The sequence below is a fragment of the Platalea leucorodia genome (assembly GCF_965183815.1).
Source record: "Platalea leucorodia genome assembly, chromosome: 4".
Taxonomy (NCBI): domain Eukaryota; kingdom Metazoa; phylum Chordata; class Aves; order Pelecaniformes; family Threskiornithidae; genus Platalea; species Platalea leucorodia.
Window position 1 is genome coordinate 95,555,620 of NC_138826.1, and position 26,963 is coordinate 95,582,582.

The following is a 26,963-nucleotide window of genomic DNA, read 5'->3' on the forward strand; positions in this document are numbered from 1 at the left end:
AGCAGGATTTTACAGGGAAATACTGAAACTGTTTTCTGTATCCTCAAAATCAAGTAAGACAGATTTGCTAGAGTAAGATTTCAGATAAAAGCATGAAATAAGAAGGAAAAAGCTTCTATCCAGAGTCTTGGCCTATTCAGTTCAGTTCTCGCTGACTTCACCCATTTACTGGTTTTGTCAACTCTTGTTCCAAGACACTCAGATCCTGACAAGACCTGCAGAGCCAAAGTGGATACAGCCAGTTGTCTCTTTTCAGTACAACTGTAGGCAATGAACTGAGTTCCTGATACACGTTTATTTAAAAGTTGAATTTCACAGAAATGACTTCTTACGGAGCATACTGTGCTTGAGAGTTTTTACAGTGCTTTGATTCACTTCCCTGAAATTGAAGTCGTTGGTTTATCTCACGTATGAGATCACTTGCACCTTATGATGATGAATTAAAACAACTAAGCAAGTACATTTTTGCTGGGTTAAAACACAGACAGGCACGGAAGAAAAAACATGTACATTTCTACAACTTTTTTCGTATTGCAGTAGCCAAAGATCTTCCAAAATCTTATCTCCTTGGCAATACCTTCCTTCTCTGACAAACAGGAAAGCCTAAATCTTTTTTCCTCCTGCAAATTGTGAGCATGTGGAGAAGGACAAAAATATGTAGTGTGCTTCTCTACAAAGACAGCCAAATGTGACCCTACCGATGGGCCATTCTATTGTTAACGAAAAAAAGTAATAAAATACTCTCAGGCAAAACATGTTTATTTAACAAAAGTCTACAACTTCAGAATATCAGACAATGTGCCTTTAAGTCAGGTATTAACTAACTTATGGTTGTGAAAGATGGAAGTTCATCAATGTACTGAAAGGCATCGAAACATACTTGAAAGTGAACCTCAAAAATATGTTTAATACAGTAACTTCCCCAAAAAGTGGTCGTCAGAAGCCATTTCGAGTCCCCAAGTTCTTCTGCCCCACCTTTTCCACTCATCCCATATTCTAAAATTCCCCCTAAAATCCATCCCCTCCAAAATACCCCAGCTTCTCCTATTTCAAAAACCTACTTCTCCTCTATTGCAGGCTCCCCATACCTACTGCAATATTTCAGCACCTCAAGTTCACCCTGCTCCCAGCTCACCTCCCCTCCTCTCCCAGGCCGTGAGCCCCTCCACCACCTTCCCATTAGCTACTGAGGCCAGGGGCTGTTGCTCTGTCCAGAACTTTCCCCAGGTCTCTGCTGGAGCAGGTGGCACAGTCAGTCAGATACGGCCTCTAATAAATAAATACAATTCTAAGGGCAGTGAAAGTTCATATCCTAAAAAATATGATAGGCACGACCTACATTTGGCATGATAAAAGATGCAGCATACTGAAATGACATGATTTTTATCTGGTTTACAAGTGCTACCCCACTGCGTAGAGCAATGATTATTGGCCTGTTAGGGAGGCCAATATAACATGACAATTAACTGTTTGGAAAGATGATTAATTCGGCGGGGGGGGAGGGGGGGAGAATCACTCATCTAAACTGAATTTCTTGGATAAACACCACTAAAATCAGTAGGACACGCAAGTGTTTCTTTTTTGTTTTGTTTTCTAACGACATAGGTTTTATTCTCAAGCGTTGTAAGATAGATCTCCCAGTTGCGACTCAAGTGCATACAGCTGCAGTAATATCTGAAACAACACGAGTCTATTCGCTGCATTTGTTCAAAGCTTTCAATTAGTATTGAACATTGTGTTTAACTGAACAACATTATTTCAGATAAAAAAGTAGTAACTGCTCTTTTTTGGGAAAAAAAAACAAGCAAAAAAACCAACCAACCAACCAAAAACCAAAAAGAGAAACCCAAAAATAAACCCCAAAACCTCTGAGCTATTATGGAAATTGAATCAGAAACATTTTTTTTATAAACTTTAAAAGTAAATGCAAAGATTTATGCCACACTGAACTTCATCAGTTCAGAGGTGATTTTGGAAAGCTCTATATAGACACACATTTGTTTTATATTTGGAGATCATTATGGACATATCAAATGAAATATTTAAAAACTGTTAAAATGTGTGTGATTTACCTCAAGATACACACTTGCAGGTCACTTTACTGTAGTTTGCTTTGCTATACAATCCTCAACACCAAAATTTACACAGACACTCCAATGAAACTTTTCAAAGATCAATACTGAGCTGCAACCTCAGGAAAATACATGTGCTCTCTAAGTGGGCTTGGCACAGCCCTGAAACCAACTGGCTTTTTTGCGTGCAGCTCCCTGTTGAGTAGTCAGACACAGATCTTCAGGGATTCCCTTCTTTCAACAAGGCATATAAAGACCAATTTCGGTTTAGATCGCTCAAGCATACACTTAAGGTTTGTCTATACTATTACTGAGCCCAATCAACAGCACCTTCTTCAGAGAAGCCATTTACAAATACAGAACACAGCACACAGATCCACACACCACCCGGCTGTGCTGACAAGCACAGTATTTACATTTAGTATCAAATTTGTCTGCCCAGCTGATGCCTTCTGAAGGCCAGAGGTCTTTTTGTTGCACTACGGACATACAACCACACTGTGACTTACCTAGTCACAGATGGCAGCGTACCGTAAGATGCTGGTGCTGTGATCCACCACACCGGCACACAGCACAGATACTAGCCTTTCCTCGGCAGGACAAATAGGGAACCAGGACAGAGACGAGACACCATTTGCTCCTGGAAGATCTTCTGGGAGCTGGCAGAATAGCCACAGCAATACAGCTGTACTGACTTTGCCATACTGAGCCCTATTTGCCACAGCACACCCCAGCATTAACAAAAGCAGCAGACACTCTCAGAACCTAGATACGGAGCTAATATTGCAGTCATGTCTCATCAAATGTAGTGCCATTGACTCTCAGTTAGTCATTCTTCTAGGTGCTGAGTCAGCTGCGAAAAATAAAAATAAAAAAGTAAAAAATAAAAAAAAAAAAATCTGCGTTGACTGTTCAATCTTAACGTGGTTAATAATGACTGCCCTTTCAGAACTAGTCCCTTGGTTATCCGCAAAAAGAAAAGAATTAACCATCACACTACTATCTCAGTTTTGAGCAATAATACATAAAATTTTGATTTACTGGAATTCTACAAGTCAGTTTAAAAAGCTCACAACTTCTTGAAGTGCTGCTGGAGAAAGGAATGAGTACATTCCCGCAAGTCTGCCTGCTCCCCCCCCTCCCCTTCCATAACCCTATCCCTCTGAACTGCATGACACAGAATGGAGGAAAAAGCAATCGTTCACTTTGTTCACCTTGATGAATGATCTTTCTTACTGCAAACATACTTTACAGTGCCTTGGTTGGAGACCGAAAGCTGCATTGTAGTATTCAAAGAAACAATTTGCATTTGAAAAAAGTTCTCTCTGAAGTGATTACAGTTTCAGACCATGAGAAAAAGAGACTCTAGTTTGTTACTCACAGCAGCTTTTATAGCTTAATCACTTCCAAATCCTCACATGTAAAGCAGTAGTTTGAGAAACTATAGTAGTTGCTTTCTGAACACAGGAAGACACAGCTCACAAATTATAAAAAGAAATTTTAAATCTCATCCCAAAAACACAGCTTTATGGGCATATAATAGCTGAGTTGGAAAACTGTTGCAAGGGAAAGTTAAATGATATCCAGAATGCACAGTTCAAAAACCATGTTAAAAAAAAAAAGACTGGAAAAATCTGCTTAATAGATAAAACTTCAGGTGCTCCTTTTATACTGTCCCATTGTGCCTTACCTCCTAGCCCATTAATATCTTCACTGTATCAAATAAAAAGTGACAAAACTTTCCACCAAGGAGTATTTTAAGAAATCCGGGATTTAAAAGGGCTTTTGAAAACCACCATACTGAACATTAAATGTTTGTCACTTTTTTTCAGTCTGACTCATTTATTTAGATTGTTAATTCACGAGGCAAGGATTATACTTTACACTGGTGTTTGTGCATCTGCTGCAATAGCGTTGCCTGTCTTCATTGTAGCCTCTCAATGCCAATTCACTACTACTTGTAAGAACAACTGATTCACTACAGTCCTACATAGCAGAGATAAAGACCCATTCTATTTTCCTTTTTTAAATTCTACGTTTGTATTTTCATACACAGACACTATATATACAGACAGAGAGAGAGAGTATACTTGGATAGGAGTGAGGTTTTTAGGGTTTGGGTGGGGTTTGTTTTGGTTTTTTGGACAGAAGCACTTTTCTACCCTCATAGGATGTAGGAAAAGTGGAACAGCTTTCTAAGAACTAGCCAACTACTTATATACAAAACTTTGAAAAAGCCCCCGTTAGCATTTAAACAACACCCCACCTCCCAAATTTCACCAAATTCAGAAGCAGACACAAGCATGCCATAGACCAATAAACACCAAATGGAGACTGAAAAACAAATGTAAAAAAACCCAACCAAAATCAAAACCTTTCAAGGTATTTCTACAGCCAACGTATACTTCCAACTGTATCTTTTAATGCCTCCCCACAGAGGCATCCTCAGAATCAATGCATCTCACATGTGTGCATCCTAAAACCTGATATGCTCATCCAGTACGCAGATATGCTTGTTGAAATTGCGTGGAAACACCCAACCGTGAAGCACCAGAATAAACTCATGTAGACACATCAATAAAGATGACTAAGAATAAGCAAAGAATGTTTTGCAGAAAACAACCCTCACATCTCTTAATTTCTCAGTCCTGGTTTAGGGAAAAAAAAAAAAAAAGCTAAAAACTTTAATTAATTAAAGATACATATAATAAATCCTTCTATGCCAGATTTAATGAAAGCACATTTTGCCCAAAAGACTGCCTATCTTTTACAACTGTCTTAGTTTGATAAAAGACACTTCCTGCCTTCCCTTGTGTACCTTAGGTCTCCATACAAAATACTAAACCCAAAAGCAAGAAAAGCACAGATCAGAATTTCTTACTTTGAGGAATGAGATAATTCACATTGTTCTCTTGCCAAAAGAACATCGCCAGTCTCTCAGTCTTTGTACGGTCTGTTTCTCTGAACAAACTCCATCTCTCTGAAGACTGCTGAAAAATGAAGCATCGCTCCACTGCTCGGATGGATGGCTCTCTGTACCATTTCAAACACACATCTGCATCTTCACTCTCTAAAACCCATCACCAAGGTTCCAAGAACAGCTACTCAGATTGCTCCAGAAACTGCCAAAATCAGAGGTTGCTAACTTCTAAAAAGGTGCAGAGAACAGTCAAAGCTGAGATCTAGGAAGCGCGCTCAGCCGATACAGCTGTTCACATCATTTCTTCCACTACAGCAGAGTCAGCTAAAACCAGTGGTACACTGACCATCCTCTTCGGGGATACAGATTGCCTCCTCACACTTGGGTTTTCTTTATTCCAATCCCAAAGATAGAGAGATTAATGAGACTGGATATGTCATGAAACCATATGTTAAATTATTTCAAAGCTAGTCTCTACAGAGGCAGGGCTTACTGGAGCATTTCAAGTTGCATCTTTTCCCATGCTAATTCCTGCCAGATTTTGAGTAACAATGTTCGAAATTTAGCAATCGAAATATCTGGAACATGGAATAAGGCTTGATCTTGTTGTTGTATGCACATTTTGTCTTGTTTGTTTAATGAAAAATGTAACAGTGAGAGAGTCATTAAGACTATGGAGTTGGAGCAGGCCTCCTACTCAAACAGGAGTACCACAGCATGGTAGGTGGATTCCAAGCCCAGTTTTGTACCTGAATTTCTCTTTTCATATTTAAGCTGGCATTTTACATACTATAAACATGGACACCAATTTCTTGTACATTCAAGCTCCCATTTAAATTAGTGAAATATGTAATTCCAGAAGAACGGAATATCAGACCTATGTGAATTGTAATCCAAGAAGGTGAATGAAAGAAGTTACATTCTTTCCTCTTAAATCGTGTTTATTCTTGGACGACACAAGATTCGGTAAGCTTTGTTCTGGCTTTACAGTGAAGAACTCTGTACAAAGAGGCCTTTTATCCCAACAACCTAACCTCAAAAGCACTAAAAAAAGCAATAAAAAGAAGTTGGTTCATATGAAACTTCCCAAGAGCTTAAGATATATCACTACCACTGTCTTCTTTGAAGGGTCAAACAAATCTTATCCTAACTCAGATGTCACTAAGTTAAATATCTCAGGCTGAACTAATCACCTTTGCTAAAAATAGGTGCCTAACTCATCTTTAATACTTACAGAATGAGAAAACATTAAGACATTTAGCATCAGGCAAGATGAAGCTCATCGTAAGCGCCCCGCATGCTCTAGATTCTCTGACACTATTTTTAGATTGCCATTTCTTTTATCAGGGCTTTGTACACCGCTGAACACACAATCAGCACTCAAAAAAGTAAACATCAGGCAGATGGTTTGGCACAGGCTGGTTAACATCACTTGTTATTGTCCTCCTACTTAATAACATGGATTCATCATGGTTTGGCGAGCCACTTACTTATTGATAAAATGTACAATACATGAACCTGGGGAAAACTCAGCTCACTTAAAAATCAGAAATGAAAAAAAAAAAAATCAATGATGGTACATTTAATTTATAATTAGACTCCACTATTTTGTGAGAGTCTAGCACACGTATACACTCTATTAGCCTCTAAGGTCTCATTTCATCTCCAAGTGGCTGAATCAAAGCAAAAACTTCCCAACTGGGTATGGGATTTAGGCTGCTTCTCCCAGAACAGATCTTTAATAACTCGAGAGCATAGCCAGACAACAGGTACTTTGAGATGACAGAGAAGCACAATGCTGGTACTTGTGCACTAAGCAGTGACTCTGGTTAAGAAAGCAGGAGGGGATATTTTTTAAATTATATAGATGAAAATGGACGGGAAAGTTCAGATGGAAAGGCGTCTTGTACATAGTAACTAAAATATCTCAAATTGCCCTCTGCCTGTGCCTCTGTCCCCATTGATTAAGAGACCAGGATAGCAAGCTGAAGCATAGACATTTAACATTTATATGTCAAAAAATAAAAGTGTCTAGAAAACAAAGGATTGAACTAACTTTTTTCTCCTGATAAAATATTTAAATAACGACACACAGGAATTTCTAACTAAATGGTTTACATTTCATCAACATTTATCTCATTGAAAATACTCTCTAACATTGTCGATTTGATATCCATCCCCCTCCCCCCCCATTTCTTTTACTGCAAATTAATTTTCAGTCTCTACTGCAAGAAAATATGAAAGCTGCCATTCCAACAACCTCATTGGGAAGGACCACAATGCCACTGCAAAGCCAGTAGGAAATGGTGGCCCAAGGGCTCTAGGTGGAACTGAGGTTATCCGAACTGTGCCCAACCAGTTCTTCCCAAATTTTTAAATTAAAAAGAAAACAGGTCACTATGGCCAAGCAGATCTGAGAATTGAAATCAGAGTAGTTAAACTAGCCATGCTAACAAGTAACATGCTGGCTTTCAAATCAAAGAACTTTAATGGCTAGTAATAAGCTGTTTCCTATACGATACGTGCTTCAAAGTATACATGGAGGTAGCTCCTTGAACTACAGAACTTAAAAATCACAGCAAGCACAACACAAAAGAGAAAGAGACAAATGCAAAGCAATACACGTAGAAAGAAGTCACTAACGTACACACACGGTTCTTCATTTTGTCCTGGAACTCCACAAAGTACTTGTTGCCGACATCAGGAGAATGGCAGTAATGGACTGCGAGACTCTGACTAACATAAGACACGAGTTTAAACGGTCAGATTAAAACTCTGCTAAGTTAAGACATTAACAGCACTTCTAAAGAGTTCACTCTCTGAATTGTGTTCTGAAATCTCAATGTGTTCTTTAATCTTTATAATATTGTCTATGGTTTGTGTTAATTAAAAGATAAAACCTCCGGATTAAGTGATGAATACTGATTCTTTAGATTTCCATTACCTCATAGCAGGAAGGAGGGAAAAAATACAAAAAACCCACACTCTTAGTACAAGGGTACACTACTTAAGTGACTCAGGAAAGACGACTGAAAACGGTGGTCTACATTTATTTAATGAGAAATTCTAGCAATAATAAGAGTTCTTTACAAAAAATTATATGAACCATTTTTGCTTCTTACAGGTTCTTTTTATATCGAAGAAATAGAAATGTTCTTCCTAGTCACTCATGCTCTTCCTACTCTTTTTTAAATAAAAATGGAAAATAGATAAATCATTAAAAATATTAGAAACTTATTTAAAAATAAATTTTAAAGTATTTTGAATATTTGAAAACAAGGAAAAATACGTACATTTTTAGAAAATATCATACTTATTGTTAGAAGGAAAGGTTCTTGCTCACCACTCAAAATAAAAGAAATTAAAAGATATGCTAGCAAGTGCATTATGACTTTAATGCCATTCTTTTGGTCACTAGAAAGTAAATTTCTGTTAAAAGACTTCTCAGAACAGTCAGTTTTCCATTTAACCACAGTGTAGAGTATGCTTAAGAACAGTTGCGCTGAGCACTTGGAGATTTTATGGAGACATTAAGAAAACAAGATGCAAGGGACACAAACTGTAAGTCAGAAAATGCTGCTACACATCTGCCACTAGCACAAGGCATCCAGTTTGGATCGGGGCTCTGAGCACTGCAGGGGAAGTGAAGGATTCGGCTTTCTGCTCCAGGCTGCTGGATGTTGTACCATTCAAAAAATGCAATTAATCCATTCAAGAAGGGCACAACAGCCTGAAAGCTCCTGGATAATTTATCTTTCAGGCCACAGTAGCAACTACCATTCAGACAAGGCGGGGGGGTAGGCAAAGGTATGTGCTGAAAAGGCTTGCTGACAGCACGAAGACCATATGGCTCCACACTTGCCATGTGCCAAAGACTAGCCCAACTCAATCAAACTGTAACAGAGAAGTGTAGGGATCCAGATGTTTTAATTCATGCAAGACAGCAAATCCCTTCCGTTTAAAATAGCATGCCTTCTTCCTGTGAGCTGCTGGAAGGACTTCAGATATTAACTCACTTGATCAGCATACTTAAAGAAACAAATGCAAGATTGAAGGACTGTACTTAGAAACAGATGGGCAGGCTCTGAGCCACTGGGTCCCTCAAATGTTGGATGCTCCAAATGGTCAGGAAAAGACAGATGAAGGGAAAAAAACCCTCATGTTCTGTATCAACCTATTTTGGACTTTCTCCTACATTAGATTACCACTTCTAGACACACAGATTCATAATTTATCCAATTTTAAAGAAGCTAAATTATTTGATAGGTGTGTAGAATATAGTGATGTTCAAATAAGGTTTTCATACTTAAAAAACAAGCAGAAAACAGCAGTATATCAACAGTTATGAACTAAATTTTTCCACAATTTCCCCTTTCCCCCTCTGCATTTCCCAGTCTTGCTACTTGAAAAGACAAATTGCTCAAAGAAAATATTATGTAAATCATATCCTGTAAATAACATACATAAACTATGTAAATAAACATAGCAGCCATGACTTATTTTGTCAACAATATTTCATAAAGAAAATGCCTTCCAAAATTATTTGAATGAAGAAACAGTGTTGAGTCATTCTGCGCTCCTTTCCTGCAGCAGTAGTGATTCAATCAAGTTGGGTCTACATACAAAGTTGTAAAATTACACTAGATTTGCAATTCCAAACAAGACACACATTTACTAAAATGTCTGTGTATTAGTAACAAATGTACTTAGCTTAGTATATTTGATTTTACTTAGCACAGTCTTTGATGGTGGTTTGAAGAGACAACACCTGCTCCTGTCAATTTGAAAATTACTTTTTCCATTACAGTATGGTTTTAAATGCTGCAGAATTTTGCATTTTGGGGAGAAGAGGTTTCCAAACAACAACCTTTTTTACATCATCACTTCAATTTTCAAAGCATTTGGAAAGCACAATGCTGTACATGCTTCTGACTGCTCCTATTCCAAAGTTCTAAGGAGGAACGTTCTCCCGTTCAACACACTGCTGCATTTCACAGCTCCTTAAAAATTAGGTTATTAATTTATTTTAACTGAAGCCATGAATAATGACTTCATTTTGAGCATTTCTGCACTGGCAGACACAAATGGCTTTTTTCACTCAGCGTCCAATTATAGAGAACAGTGATTAGCTACTCCTTACAAATATAATTAGCTGATTAAGAAAAAGGGCAGAAGAGATCAAAGCTCTTTGGGCATATATCCTTGGATTGCAACAATCAATTTAGTGACTTAAGAGGATAAAACGCTGCATTCACACAACATATGTAAGCTGTCAGCTCCTCTAACTGTGAAGTTGTCTCAACCACAATAAAGAACAACCTTCATGAAAGGCTGAAGAAGGCTCTTTTCACTTTCTGAAAATGCCAAGAGCTTCTGGGGTGCCAGCAGCATGTGCTGTGGGAGGCACGGCTTCCTCGCACATCCTCGAGTTCTAAGCAACAAACTCAGCTTGGTCTCAGACTTTATCAGAGCTTTCCATAGCTGGGCTTACCATCAATTATTCCCACTAGTCTTCATCATACGAGCCTCAACGGGTTAGCTCCCCCTGATCCATCGTGAAGCACTCTCTGAAGCTTCTGACTTTTTCTATTCACTACATAGTTGACAAGGTTAAGGGAAGTTATCAGAAAATGCCTTTCCTCCTCTCAAACCTTCCAGAGTTCACCAGGCTAGGGTACTTCGGCTCCATACTGACCATCAAGTCCACCAAATCTATAAGACAGGCTTGGTCCAAGAGCAAGGCAATGATACACAATCACACCTACAGCTCAACTGTCATGGGGATTCGGCTTGTCAATGGAAGAGAAAGCACTTTCTTCAGGGCTGACCCAAGATCATGTCCACAGCAAAGACCAAAGAGCAAGAGTCTTCATCACAAAACCTTGCCACCTTCAGCAACAAATATAAAGATACATTTCTATGACCTTGTCTTCCCTAACATAAACAGATACCAACATGTAAATATGTGTGTATGTAATTATTTGAAAAATTCCTAAACAAAACACTCCCCTGCACATGCCCTTCTCTTCCTGGGAAGGGGATGAAAGCAGCAGCATTTGACAGATGTTAGTCAAGTTGTTTAATGCATTGCTGAAAGTGCTTATGAACACCTCTGAAACCTCATATAAACAAAAGTTTCCTCCAAACCTACTACCCCAGATGCATATAAAACTGCATTGTTCCTGCTGCTGGGTGAGATGGAAGCATGCTAAAGTTCCATTGTTTTGCAAGGTTTACTTTAAAGCTTAAAACAAAAAAAATCATGGGAAGGAAGAAAAAGATGACATGCAGCAAAGACAAGCTCAAACAGGGTATCTAGGAAGATGCTGAGTTTCAACTTGCCAAGTTTCTGACACGTTATCCCCTCAGGGGTGAGATTAGACACCTTACGAAGGAGATGGGTGTGATCAGGCCTTCACACGGTGCCTAGGGATCTGCGGTGCGTGGTAGCAACACCGTTTATGGGATTTTGCAGGTTCTTATGTTAGTCAGCTCTTCCACAGGTTAACCAGAATCCTTCCCACCTAACAGCACCGCTGACTTGCCAGTTTAGCTACCGCTCCACTCTGCAGACACAGTACAGTTATAGTTCTGCCCCACTACTGTTTCACCTTATTTCCCTACCACAGTTCATGGCAGCATGTATAGATGATCCTATTCCACAATTCCACAATTCAGTTGCCCCTATCCTACATCCCCTCCATCCCTCCCACACTGTCTATTTATGGGCGAGCACGGGAAAACACGCCTGTGGAAACGTAAGGTCGGTGCTTTGTACTCTTTAATTGTAAAGCCCAGTTTTCCCTGTTTTTGTTCTTCCTTACATACTCTCCTTCACTCTTCCCCTTCTGCTTCTACAGTGATCCAGCTGCTGCAGAGATCCACCACAGTCAGAGCAAAACAGAAATATTTCGTTGGAGAGAGGGGGTTATGCACACTCATGTGCTTGCAAGATCCCAAAGCCTCTTCTATCACGCCTAACCTAAGTCACCTAGACAAAGACCCAACATGGTAGGAGTAGCATACAAACCCACTGTAAAAGATGATTTTCACCACTTCCACTTAGCTTGCTCTCTTGACTCCTTTCATGCTGGGCAGCATTTCAGAAATACTCCCACACAGCTCCTTCCACATCTGCCCTGTGCCCTGTTCCAGCCACCCTACTATCTCCTTTTCTTTGCTTACTGGGAGCCCCTTGCAGAGAAGCATCCAAGCACATACAAAGTTGCAGTACAACAGCTAGCTGCATCTCAAAAGAGCGATGACTTGCAAGCTGAAGAGACTTGCTGAAAAGTACGATACTGCCTTATCTCTTGAATATACCAATGCTGCAAATAAACTAGTTGGAGAGTTCATCTGGTGGTCATATTCCAACCACATGTTTGGTGTTGCCAGTTGTTTTTTTTTTTAGATAAAAGCACTGTGAGCACACATATTTCCACAACAACAACACAGCGTTTTATTTGCACACATGCCTGGCTTGTCTGTGAGAACCAGCCCAAATGAACACAGCTGAGAAATCCTCCCACAGGCTTGCGCCTCTCTAGAGCTAGGTCCACAGCAAGTTCTCAGCAGATAGAAACTTCTCAGTTTATTCCTCAGGGAAAAAAAAAAAAAAAAAAAAATCACCTCTTAAAAGCCAAGGCATTTAAATTTTTTTCACAATGCTGCTTTACACAAGTAACAAAATAGTATTTTGCCTGTTTACGAACATAGGACTTCATTCAATCAACTAAGGGATCAAATACCGAATTTCTGACCGCAAAAGCTTAAGTCATTATTCTCCATTACCCTACTAACACCAAGTTCTCCACTTCTTAAATATCATTTTGTTTCATTTCTCCCTTTTGTTTAGGATAGAAAGTATTTTGTGAAGCCTTACTAAGATTTGCAAGAAAACATTATATATGGAAGTGGATTATTTCAGTAGTCCAGTCTCTAACATATTTCACCACAAAAAAATACAGAAATTTTAGGTCACATAAACAAAAGTTTCATGTTCTCTTTTTAAAACATAGACAGTAAACTGCTGGAATTTTAAATGCTTTCTAGAAGGAACATAACCTGTTTTCCTAAACACAACATTTGCATTTTAGTTCAGTGAACAGAGAGGAACACAGGCACCTCTAAAGACCTATACCAAGTCCAGACAAATTTGGGCTACTGATATTTGGGAACTCAGGCAATAAAGTACAAAATTCAGGCATTCCAGGATGCCCACAGTGAGATGTCAGCTTCCTGCACAGACGTAACATTGAACACTACGTTCCTCCACCTACATGAGATCCAGCCTGCGTAGCCTCCTGAGAGTGGGCATCAGCAGCAGTAACCACATTTTAGATAACAGCAGCAGCTAGAACAAAGACCAGGAGGAGGAAAACCTCGGCTACTGGTATTTATTCAGTCAGGGAACCCCATCTTTCATACCTAGGAAAGTGTCCTAGCTAGAAGATACCCTGGTTAACAGCATTTGCTACTTCCCCTCTCAAAGTCAAGACACACTGAAGTCAGAAATGCAAGTATCATTCAAGACGCGTCATATAACATGCTGAACTGTGCAAGAAAGAGGAAAACTCTTATGTATTGGCACAGGCAGTTACCTAGGAAAGGGCAGGGCCAGTGTTCCAGATACAGCTCCCTGGAACCAGCATCTATTTCACAGCAGATTATCACTGAATAATCCTGACTCTCAAATGCCTGCTGGCACCTAGCTCCACTTGAAGAGGATGGGTGGCGGCTGGTCTCCCATAGCCTCTGCCCTAGTAACGAGGGCGATTACCTGGACAGGTTAACTCAGTCCTTTGCAGGCAGGGCAGAGCCTACAACCCAGATCTCTCACTTCTTGGAGAAGCACTCTAAGACTTTCTGTTAAGTAAAAAAGTCAGTGGTGGCAGTAGCTCCTATTCAAATGAAGTTATGTACAGACCTGGTCACACCTGACTTTTTTTAAAGTTTCTTTAGACAGATGAAAGAATTCAGGTGTCCAAAAACCTCTATCTCAACAGGTGAGACGTGGAAAGAGGCTACAGGCATTTCTAAGCCTATGGTATAACTAACATATTATGGCAGGGATCTTTCAGACTAATTAGGAGTTATCTAATGAATGCAGGTGCCAGACCTGGTTACCTGTAACATACGATTATGAACTTGTTAAGGATTTAAGAGAACTTAATATACCTTAGGCTACTTTGGGTATATTTAGATACACTGAAATCCACACCACTACAGTCGGCTATATAAAAGTTTCCTCAGCTAACACCCGGATCTTACTGGCCACATCATGTGCAGCTGTGGTTCAAAGCCATCCCAAATCGACTAGCTCTGATCCCAGCAAGACAGTTTTAAAGTTCACTACTTCTACAGACATAATCTGACAGTGGAGATTCTTAACCAAATAAACATGACTAGTATCAAAGATTTTGCTTGAGCAACATAGTGAGTGTAATGACAGAAACATGAAGAAGATAAAACATCACAAGGCTGACACACAGCACAGTCAGCAGTCTGGCAATAGTTAAAAAAGTTTCTGTGTAGGCGCTTTGCAGATGTAAGTTACTTCTGCCAGGATAAGCCTCAAGACTTCATCTTTATTGAAACTGGCTTTGCTGACATGCGCTTGAAAGCCATTGTGTGTGTATTCTCCAAAAAAGTGAAAAGAACAAAGGGAAACGTGGAATAAGGGATGAAGTCTTATTTATTATATACTTACGGAGCTCAGGCTGCATAAACAAAATGCATAGTCATGATACATATACATCCATCTCATTTTTCAAAAAGACTTAACGATCCCAGACTAAAAATGTTTTTCTTTCCCCCTTCTCCATCATGCCTGCTTCTCAGCCATCAAACTAATGAGAATCAACTGACTAAAATGCAAAAGGGCCAATATTCTCATTTCACTTGAGAGTGAAAGAACAGAAGCCTTTGCCTTGCAGTGCAAGGAACAGAAAAACACTTGAGCCTTCCAGATGATGATGTGCTTACAGCTCCTCATATGAGTATTTTGGTCTTCAGCCTAAGCCCCTTTTACTTGCACACAAGGTTTTTCACTGTTCTTTTGTTATTTGGCAAACCTACTACAGAAGGTTCAGACGTGACTACAGGGCTTTGTCTCCTAGGCAAGGTGAATTAATAGTAGCTCTTTTTCCTCAAATTAATGAAATACTGCTCTTATAAAAAAAATCATGAATTCCATCTGGATTGCAAATTCTGTCCCAGTCATGTATTTTATGTACAATAGTGAAGTGAAAAGATAAAATCAGCATATCTCACTTTAGTAATACAATGGTATTTTGCAAGACATGGCGACTTACAGAATGAAAGAGGATTTGAGAAAATCAGTCAGTTTTTTCTTAAAGTTGGGCTTAAAACCAGAGGAGACGACATACCAATTTTTGTAAAATATAATATTATATAAAGAAAAAACAACCCAAAACAAGTATAAAGAACACATTCTGAATGGCTTGTTAACTAGGCATTAACTAGTGTACTTGGAGCTCTGGCCAATGCGGTGCTGTTCTTATCTGAAGTTAAACTGACTGCAAACAGTAATTTTACTGAGAGTAAAATTTTCCTCCGTACAGAAAGAGCCAGTTCCAGTGTTACTGCTCAGAATTATAAATATGAATAAAAAAGCGTCAGGTAAAACACTTCTGTGTATCAGCAACATTGCCAAGGAGCATAGCTGTTTTATACTGCCTTGAGGATGCTAATACCATTAGCAAAGATGAGCAGTGAACTCAGTAGGAAAGATTTGCCTGAAGTGAGGAGGAGATGAAATGATGCATAGCTGTATAACTGTGATCCACTCTAAACACACTTTGTATTTTCTCTCAGCAGCAACAAGAATTCTTTTAAGCAGCACAGACTAAGAGACAGTCCTGTCCATGGCTTGCTGCTTCTCTCCTCTTGCGATTCACAGGCAGGTGTGGAAAGGAAGACAGAGATCCAAAAGTCACCGAGGTCTGGTGGCTTTGTACCACTGCTCATATCCCAGGCTTTCAGTTGGGAGTCACAGATACCAATCCTGCATCTAGTTTTATGAGATGCTTTTTATAGCGTGGGATCGGTGTTTAGTCCTGGCACACATGCTGCACTGTGTTAATCTAGGGAGCTAGGTTTTTGGATAAAAAATTTTTGAAAGCAGCAGAAGACTGTGACATCTGGAGGAACCTGCTACATAAAAGTAATTCATGAGGAAGTTCACCACTCCTCGATGAACAAATAATGATAATTTTTGGCTTGTAGTAAGATTCCTGAAAGTACATATTGACAAAGTGCTGCTTGTGCACGTCACTGTCCCAGGCCAGCTTTACACTTCATAAACAAGTCTTTTCTCACAGAGGAGTTAACCTTGAATAAAGAGGGTAAAGCTGCACCTGAAATCATCTGTTCCTCAGCAGAACAGTGAAAATGACCAGTGAGGGTCCTGTGACAGTACCTTGTGAAGAGCTGCAGCCCCTTGACACAGGGTACCTGGGGTTGTCGCCCTTCACCTCTCCCTCTCCCCCTCACCCACCACCACCCTGCCAGCCCACAGGCATCTGTTCCAGTTTTCAGGTTCTCAAGCACAAAATATGCTCACCTGAGACTAAAGTCCGCATAAACACCAACATTTTTCAGATGAAAGAGTCAAGGAGGCTCTGTTGCCTATGTTCTGGGCACAATGATCTCAAAAACCTCTGAGAATTCAAGTCATTTCTGTGCCATTTTTACACTTAGAATAAATACCTTAATAAAGAAATCTGATTTCTCCCCTCAGCACCCTTTCAAATACCATAACAATTATTCGGCAAAATTGCTGCCATAGATAATGACGTATACAAGGCAAAAGGCAGCAACACTTATGTCTGCCAGCCTTGGCTCACAACTCCAGCTGCCAATGCCACAGGACTGCGAAATCCATTTGCTGCACTAGGTAAGCCACGAGACGGTCATCTGAAATGTGCACAACTCTCTGTTGTCAACCACGTGCAGTTAACATTTGTTAAACATCTAATAAAGCACTGAAACAAATTACCTTCTTTATTTAGCAATACGCCTTGAGAACAGATTTTCTCCTGATTTAATGGGATAGTTCTGTCCATTATCCCATTAGCTACACATTGCTAGAAACACCCCGGGCATCATATTGCCAAACAACTGACTGAAGCTATTAAAGGCTCTTCAAACAAAATCAGTGCCTTCTGCTCTTGGTTACTGAAAAATGGTCTCATAAAATATCACCCATTAGATCTGATCACCAAGCGAGTGAAGAGCAAGCAATAATAGTAAGTTCCACTTCCTATCAACTTTTCACCAAAACTCATATTCTGTGTATCTGCCAACATATTTGAAACAGTTACACCATCCGACTTACTTCCTTACAGCAGAAGCTTTCATATTGATCCTTCACAACAAACCACAGCAGTGCTGGCAGGGCATCCTGGTGCAAGAAGAGATGGATAGCTATGTATGGGCAAGGAAAAATTCAATTTTTTGACCCCAGCTGCTTCCTAGATCTAGCATGGAGGAATAATTACTTATTTGCATTTCATTTAGAAAATCTTAATGTTACCATTTCTCCTCCTCTTTTTATTTTAGTCTAACAAATTTTGAAACACTGAAACATTTAATAGAATATTTGGCCCAGCCCTGAACATTTTTAAATGCTTGCCTGAATACAAAAAATTATATACAAAGCTGTTGTATATTAACATGGTGAAAATGGTGCTCCATTCAGAGCGGTATGAATACTTACGCTAGATTGGATCTATAGTTTCACATAGAACTGAAATCTGTATGTTCTCAGTAGCAATTTAAATACCAGGATGATTTTATGCAGCCAGAATTTTTTGACAAAAATCAAGCATCAATTATGGTGGCATTTTGAGAAATGACCTCACATTTAATGAATGCTAGTTTGTGACTTTATTCCTCCCTGTTCCAAAGCCACTCCATTTTGCCTTAAAAATCAAGGCACTACAAAAGAACAATAAAATAAAGCAGGAAGTGTTGAGCAAATGCATAAAACTATATAGCTGGTTAGTCTGTAGAAAACACAATGTGGTAAGTGAAATAGTAATGTCAGAAGAAAACAGATTTTTTTTCAGCATATGGCTGCTGTTACAGAAGAATTGGATGTGAAAGCTTTTTGTATATCTTGGGGAGATAAGAGTTATGTTGCAAGTCCGGTTCTGCTCAGCCAGATTGGTTTCTACTAGAGATGCATGCATCTGCCAGCTAAGAGCGTGAGCTTTCTTTTACAAGAAAATATAATAACTTGCTTTCACACACTGCTCTAGGCTCTCAACATTAAGAGCACTGCCAGCATTCAAACACTCTTGGCTTATGTTTCTAGTCCTTAACAGCGATATAACGCAACAAGCCAGCAGCAGCACTCTGCATTTGTCTCCCAATCCACTTGTTTTGCGTGTCTTTGTTCAAAACTCCGTCCAACTGGCAAGTTCACATTACGCTTCTAAGCTTCCCATAAACCCAAGGCTGGAGTGACGTATCCTAAACAAACCCAGCAGCTACTGGTATGTGCTGTCATTCACAGAGTTGTATTAGAGCTGCGATGTGAAATGCCATTTTGACAGCACCCTAAAGAGTCTATTTCAGTGACTGAAACTGTTCCTTCGAGACCTCTTAGAGGGCTAATTACAGTTACACATGTAGGCCAGGCAGCAACCTATTCTTCAGATTGAGTTATCGATATTTTTTTTTTTAATTATAGTTATTTTAGGGGAAAAAACTGCATACAACACACGAATAAACTTTAAAATTTCCATGCTAGCATATTACATGACTGGGAAAGAGCTATATGGGTCCTGGTGAGAACAATAGATGATGTACCTCTGATCATGTAGCAGAAAGTACTTTCTCTAATTGCTTAAGAAGTTTCACAGCACTGCTTACCAGCACAGCTTCTCTGCAGTGTCCCAGAGTCACAACAGTAATAGCCCCTACAGAGGGCAAAATCAAGTTCACTAAACCCGTGAATTTCCATAGAGTTGTTTGCCTTCTTTCTAAAGTTAATGAAAAGAAGCCTCTCTTGCTTACTATTTCAGCATCTACACCTTTGCCTCGCTTAAATCAGCTTAATCCTGAGACCAATACATTTATTAGTTGTTGGAAAAATCCATCGTGTGTCTTCATATCTGAGAAATGTTCAAGCAGTTCAGTGTACAAGAATCATGTTTAGACACAGCAAAAGATGAAAATTACAACGTAATTAGTGTAAAAACCATCAAATCCTTGATTAATCTGATAATATAACAGACTAATCCACTGGTGTGTTTTGTTTTTTTTTTTTTCCCTTACCTCAATAATCTTGTCATGAATTTGCAGGCCTTCTGTTTTGTCTGCAGGTCCATTTTCCAAAATCTTTGACACAAAAATTCCCTCAGCGGATTCCTCCTGATTACTCTGTACCAGGCAATAGGGAAGTTGCAAAAAGGGCCACATTAGTACAAGAAATGAGACGGAACAAAAATCAGCAGCAATGAAAAATGCAAATCCACCTGAAATATGCAGCTTGCTTTTCTAGCCAAGAATTAAGCTCCTTGGGATTTTTTTTTAAACTTGCTTAATGCAAACCAGCCATTAATCAAAAGGACAGAACTAATGAACCATTTCAGCATTTTTTATAAGATTATCTATTTACTTCTCGTTATTTTAGTCTAAATGAGACACAGGGTGCAATGGTAGTCAGATCCCAGCTAAAATATTTAAAGCAGACCTCAAACTTCATAGCAGACAGTGACGAGTACATGAATGCACAGAGGAAGACACTCATAAAAACGGATGCACAAGTGTTTCTCTCAGGATGGAAAGGGCTTCTACAGTACTGCTGCTTGTAAACTTTTTTCTGTGTTTGAAAATAAGGCTCCAAGGAACAAAGTGATATTAGTTAGCTGGCATGTAATAGTGATAGGATTTGGTTGGAATTGGTTAACCTCATAAATCCTATTCACATGGGAGACTGAGAACTTGCTCAGCTGTGAAATCCATACAGATCAGCTGTGGACAAAAAGAAAACTCACTTCCAGTTGATCTCTACACATTACTAAGTACAACTCACATGAAGGTCAAATTTAAAGCAGATAAGTTACCTACCACAGCTGTAACGATACACCTGATGTTGTTGCACATGCTAAAATTACTTCATCACATGATACTTTAAAATAGTTTAAAATCATTATTAATAAAGAAACAATGCCAAGCAGACACTGTCTACTTAAACTATTTTTAAGTGTTCATACAAATAATAACCTAGATAGCAACAAATGAAGGAATCTTTCCAGATGGTTTATGCTTTGGATAGCAGTTGATATGATGCTTATTTTCCTTCTGTGACTGGTGAATCCCTGACCAACAGCATGATTCATATGTGTACAGGTTTCTAGGTCTGGGTCCTATACACCCATGGGGAAATTTTTAAATATTTTTTTCTATTAAGAAAATTGTAGAGACATAACAAAAAATGGAAACACTGTAAAACACGCTGTACAGTTTGTGGCAACTGGCCCATGGAGACTCAACCCGAGTAGATTTCAAGGTAACAAATAATTGTTCAACATGATGTTAGTCAGACTACGATTTCATAAACTGCTAGGTTTTGTCCTTTGTCACAACGACTCATAGGTGTCAAGTGAAAAGCAGAAGGGAAACTTATTAACAGTTCCAGCAATATTTTGAAATGATGAACAAACAGACCTCCACTGAGTTCCCATGTAAGCAGTGAGAAATGAAACTCTAACAAAAGCAGCGCAGTAGTCGTTAACCAAAAAGCACGAAGGCCAGGGTTTAGTTTTTTCTTAAGAAAACAAAAGGCTAGATTACAGGACCTTCACCCACATAAAACTGTATTTTTTTTTTCCATAAGAAATTTCACTGGCTATTTCAAGAGTATGTATGACCCAGTAAGAAACAGGATATTTCAGTCTGGTTTGTGGTCCCCATTGGCAGCACGTGCTGGTATCCGCCAGCCCGGACAAGAAAACGCAGCACACGGCATACTGAGCTCTGGCACCTTGTCACACAGCCCACAGGCTGTGCGGCAGGGCATGGATGGGAGCTACAGAGGTGATCGGTTTACCCGATCTTTGGCAGAGTCTGTGGGTGACTGCAGGAGCCCCAAGCCATGCCTGCAGCACACGCTTCCCTCCAGCCCGGCTTTGCCGTGGTGTCCTCCGGGGGGGACAGCCTCCACAGCCTGCTCTGCAGGACAGTCCTCCCAGCCAGCCAGCGCTGGGGCCCAGGACAAAAGTGAGGATCAAAGCAACCTTGCTCCATTAGAATAATGAATCACGTCCCAGAAACACACACATGTGAAATGAGTCCTTTCCTGACAAAATAAAAGACAGGCTTGTGGTGAGTCGCTCCTTTCCTTTCCTCCTCCCTCCAGGTAGAAGGTAAACACTGGGGAAGCCTGTTATGGACTGAAATGAAACACAGCCAACGGAAAGTATGTATGTGCGTTCCCCAAGTCAGCAAGAGTCACCTGCTTTCCAATTGGAAAAACCTGCATCGTACTTATAAAACGCAAATAATGTGTGGCGAAGGAACACATTCCCACTTAGGTGACTAATATAATGACACCACTGTTCTGCTCTTCTGCTGCAAGAGCCAACGCTTCACCCAAGGGCACTTTTTCCCTGAACAACCTGAATGTACAGATCGCCGTCATGAACTTTTTGTCTCATTACCAAACAATTCCTGTTCCAGTATTTAAGTTTTTGAGCAGAGTTTTTTCTTTTCATTATTTGAATCAACTCAATCCTTTTTTCCTGTTACATGCTTTGGCTCCAGATATGTTGAGCAAGACCTTATACTGATATCTGGGAACTACCAATCAAATGTCTGTGGTATTCACATTTATCACAATGAGAACAAAACAAAACAGAATTTCCGAATTAAACTTCAAAGACTCAAAAACTCCCGAGATTCAGCTCTGCTTCACAGCTCCACCAACTTCTCCATCTCCAACTATCAGTGTTAATGGAAGACCAAGACCACGAGAGAAGGAAATCCTTCTCTCCTGCCAGCAGTTCTCTCCGCGAACAGGACTATGAACCTTCATGTATTTATCATCATTTACTCCTTAAACTTTCAGAATATTCATTCAAAAAGCCTAATAGTTTGCAATATAAAAAGCTGTTCCAGTATGCACTGTCAGCATGTAAGTACTTCAGAGAAGCTCAGCTGCCATTCCAAGAAAGCTGAACACCATGCTCCCTTTTCCCTGCAGTGTTCCTACAGCTGTAAATTACAGAAGTCACACTGCAATCCAAACCAAAGATTGTCTGGACTTTGTTGTTACTGGTATACTCAAAATATGGATATAATCAAAGCCCGTGTATTTCACCTTATAGCCACCTGTTGTCTCATGCTTCCACTAGAAAAGCTGAGAAACTCTTGCTTTGGATTTACAGCACCAACATTTGATAACTGCTGGTCTTCATATTCACCCACAGGGAACAGTAATTCTGCAGCACAGACAGTGAACTTCTTAGGCTAATGGGAACAGACTCTTTGGCACCGCTAAATACAGCTTTAGAGCAGAAGATTGCCAAACTAGTATACAGGGTCCCATTCCCCTCCTCAATAATAGTAGGAGGTTACAATTCTCCCACTTAACAAAAACCTGATCGGTGCATAATTATTACCAAACCTGTTTAATCAACTATTAATTTTCCAGTTTAACAGGTTTCTTTATCCTTCACATGTAATGACAGTCCTGATTAATGCTTTTGGAAGAATGAAGTAAAAAAAAAAAAAAACAAAGACATATTCTTATGCATATTCTAGGGGGGGTTAGTGATCCTTATGCATATTCAATGGTTTCCAGTGAACTTTCTAAACCTAGACTGATGAGACTAGATTGATTTAAGATACCAGATCGATGAAAACTGTTTCAGTTTGCAAAGAAAAACTGAAAGCAGGCACATGAGAGCACGACATGTGCTTAAACTGAGCTACAGAAGCAAATTTTCATCTCTCCTTTAAATGAAAAAAAGCAAGCTGTTTCTAAAAATTCCAATGGCTTAATGCTGCAACAATGGCTCTTACAAGTAGTCCCAGAGATTTCCATTGAACAGTTTGCATGAACACATATTATTCACATGGGAACTGAGTGTAGATCAGCCTGAAGTTTTAAAGCGAAAACAATGGGAACACCTTTCCTGAGAATGAGAATAATCCAATTCTCACAAGATTATGTCTTCAAAACAATGACTCCAATTACACCTGATAATATACAGCGCTTCTATCTATGAAGCTGATTCCATACCTACTGTCATTGAAAGTTACTCTTTTATTATTAACAGTGTATATAGTAACAGAAAGTATGGTCAAAATAACACAGAGTTACTTTTCTCGTTACCTGATTGGGTCGTCCTCCTATAATATTGAACCCCAAAGTATCATTTTCTCGGTGTAGCATGATCGTTAATGGTTTGGGTTCTCCTCCCTAAGAAGCAAGAGGTGAAATATTGTTAAAGAATACAGTCTCAAAAAGAAGATCTTAAGTGAAAGCACTAATGTGCAAAAGATTTTTAGCTGGAGAATCCGTAAGATAAGGCTTAAAGGCAAATGAGGCTGAAAAGATAACAAAAGACTTTGCACTGGAAAAAAAAACCAAGGGAAAAGTCACACACCACTGAAAAGTAACAGGTAACACCTGATTATCTTCAATGCTGAACGGAAAAAAGTGCAGGCTTTTGGTGGGAGGAATGTTCAGCACCACTGAAAGAAGTCAGAGCTCCAAAAGTCTGGAAGTCTCTAAAAAAATAAAATCCCTGTATGTGTCAACATTTCAGACATTAAACACATAAGTTAAAATACACAACATTATAATTTTCAGACCCCAAAGTCATGTCAGTACACATTTCATAGCAACTTTCAGGGAAGATACACACAGAAAATGAAACCCAACTCTTCATCCCAACCTTTCACTTCTCTCCCAAAAAGAAAGAATCCAAAACCACATCTGTAAAAAAGTAGTTTTTTCTACACAAGGTTTAAAATATAGAGCAAACATTCAAAAACAGCGATGGAGTCAAGGTTAAAAATGAAAAAGAGAAGGAAACCTTTTCCTTCAGTGGAACGGGTAACTAATTTTCTAAAAAAAAAAAGGGGGGGGGGCAAAAAATTATTTTACCTTGTTCACATATGATAATAGTTACATTTCAGGAGCCATATTCCCCACAAAAAAATTTGCATTCATCCAGCACAGTTAGGTGTTTGTGTTTGCCAGTCTCTATAAGTTAGTTGATTAATATAAATTTGACACCTACGTAAGTTATACCTTTCTAAACATTCAAAACATAACACTTAACGCTGAAGCCCATATTTTATTAACTTTGACAGTGAAATGCTTTATTGCGGAATGATACATTTGATTTTAATGAAGTACATTTTTACTTTATTGATAGTTTTTCTTCCAAATGCCTGTTTTATTCATTACCCTGGTCTCATCTGCAGAAGAGATCGGGGAGCGGCAGGACATACAGCAGCACCTACTGGCAGTGCCGGGAAACGGGAGATGCTCGGCTGCTGGCCAGCAGGAGCGATGCCCCCACGCCCATCCCCGCACCTCCTTGCCACCTCCTTACTGAAAATCCAAATCTCTCTCCTCCCTTCTACACCCAGTGCTTCTCCCGCGCACCCCGTGCTCCTTAGCGGTCACTGCTGCCCCTCTTCATATGACCTTATCCCATCTGCCAAGAGAAAAAGCAGATGTATGAGCACACCTCCCAGGGCCAGCAACCTAAACCTCATGGATAAGCTAGCCAAAGGAAATAAAAAAAAAAAGATTAAATATTCAAGTCTCCAAACACGAAGTTTCTCAATGCCACAAACAGCCATGTTTCTAGGCACGCAGGTGTCCTGCGAACAACGTCCCCTTTCCCATTTCCCATGCAGCAGTCAGATCCCCAGCACACTACATTGCTTCAGGAGCGAGTTTGGCCGCTCAGACCTTTTCCACTTGTGATTTTACTTCCCATGGGTCTGTGAAGATTTGGGTAAAAAGAAAAATTCTTTACATTGCAACACTCCTCGCCACAGCTGCAACCAGCAGTGCCAGAGCCCGCACAGCGATCTTCCAGCCCGGAGTTAATGCTCAAAAAAACCAACCCCCTTACAGCGAGTTCAGCCAGCTCACCAGCACTCTCGGATGGTTTGCTCAGCCTAAAGGAAGCAAGCTGCTATCTGAGCGATGTCATTAGACCCGAGAAGAGAGCAAAGCACTGCACCGGTCTCTGCTATCAACACTGCCAACTTGTTACTCCATTCTACCAAACTAGAAAGACTCTGCCGTCCTTTCACCATAATTTGCAAAGTTTACAATAATTTTATGCTCTGTTTTTTTAAGACAACTTCTCGGCTGCTCAAATAAAAGTTAAAAGCCAGCTCCATGCCCCTGAGCCTCTGCCAGTCCCAGCTGGAGCAAGCTGAGCAGCAACAGCAGTTGCGTCCCTGCGAGGTAGGGAGGCCTGACGTGGACAGCCTGCCCGGAGGAACCGGGACCCATTTGCCGGCTGCCAGCCGAAGAGCAAAACCCTCTCCCCTCCCGCCCGCTTCCCATCCTCTCCGGCCAAGCAAGCGACAAGCCGCACTCGGCCACCGCTGGTACCGGGCACCGCCGATCTCACCACCGCCCCGGTTTTTGGCCACCAGGGACGGACAAGGAGTGTGTCCCCCGTCGGGGCTGGCAGCTCCATCTCCCCGGGGGCGGGGAGGAACGGGCAGAGGCATCTCGCGCTGCCCAGGGGATGCGCTGGGGGGGATCGGGCTGGGTCCCGGCGCGGAGCCGGGGGTGACTGCTGGCCCCCAGGGGACACCGCTCGCACCGTCACCTGGGCCGGTCGCTCACAGGTCGGGCAGGGCGAAAGCAGGTCCGGGGAGAGCACCGCTGGAGGGGAGCAGGCCAGGGCGTGCGGCCCCGCCGCTCCCTGCGCCCGCACTCACCTTGCCGGGCTGGCCGCCCGCCAGGTCCCGGGCGATGCTGCTGATGTGGCTCATGTACTGGCCGAACTTCGCCTGGTACCGCCGCGCCGTCAGCTGCACCTCGCTCTGCAGCGCCGAGAGCTGCGCCAGCAGCGACTTCTCCCTCCTGCTCCAGCGCAGGGCCTCCCTCTTCAGCTCGGGACCCGGCTCCGGGCCGCCGCCCGCCGCCCCGCAGCGCCCGCAGGCAGCGTTGCCCGACGCCCCGCCCGCGGCCGCGGGGCCGCCCCCGGTGCGGGCCGCCGCGGCGGCCCGGCGGAGCCCGCCCCCCCGAGCGGCCGGGCGGGGGCCCGCCCCCGCGGCCCCCGGCTCGGCGGGGCCGGTCGGCGGCGGCGGCCCGTAGCGGCACGCGGCGAGGTGGGCGGGCAGCTCCCGCAGCCGCACGGTGCGGCCGCAGCCCCGCGGGCTGTAGTCGCACTTGACCCTCCAGCTTCTGGACGAGGCTGCGGAGGGGCAGGGACGGGGCGCAGCTCGGCGGCCGCCAGCGGCTGGCAGCGCAGCGGGCAGCGCCGCCGCCGCGCCGCCCAGGGCAGCAGGCAGCCGGCGCAGAAAACGTGCCCCGCCACGGCGTGGACAGCGGCTCCTCCAGCACCCGCCCCGCACAGCTTGCACTGCAGCTCCGCCGCCACCGGCGCCGCGAAGCGCGACGGGTCGAAGCCCATGGCGCGGCCGGGGGGACCGCCAAAACTTTCGGCGCGGCGGCCCCGGCCCCGGGCCCCGGCGGCGCTGGAGCCGCTCCCCGGCGGGCGGGCGGCGGCGAGGGGGCGGGCGGAGGAGCGGGGAGGCGGGCGGCAGCGCCGAGCTGGAGCTCCCCCGCGGCTCCCCCCCCCACCCCTCCCGCATTAACTCCCCTCTCCCCGGCGCTACCGCCCCACGCCCAGCCCCGGCACCACCTCCGCCCTCCCGGGGGCATCCCTCGCTACGCGGCGGGGGCGAGGGGCGATGGGCGGGCAGCCGCCGCCGCCCGCCGCCGTGCGGGC

General features: G+C 41.9%; 1 protein-coding gene across 1 annotated transcript in view; it reads right to left on the reverse strand.

Moving 5' to 3' along the window:
- PDZRN4 (PDZ domain containing ring finger 4) overlaps positions 1-26,645 on the reverse strand; it is a gene marked incomplete at both ends in the record, with an annotated part of 253,696 nt that extends 227,051 nt beyond the window's left edge. The window contains 11 exon segments of the mRNA XM_082311379.1: positions 19,297-19,401; positions 23,360-23,446; positions 25,948-26,148; positions 26,150-26,182; positions 26,184-26,246; positions 26,249-26,278; positions 26,281-26,406; positions 26,408-26,440; positions 26,442-26,546; positions 26,549-26,581; positions 26,583-26,645. Coding sequence (XP_082167505.1) covers positions 19,297-19,401; positions 23,360-23,446; positions 25,948-26,148; positions 26,150-26,182; positions 26,184-26,246; positions 26,249-26,278; positions 26,281-26,406; positions 26,408-26,440; positions 26,442-26,546; positions 26,549-26,581; positions 26,583-26,645 — 879 coding nt within the window.
- Between the last annotated feature and the right edge of the window lie 318 nt (positions 26,646-26,963).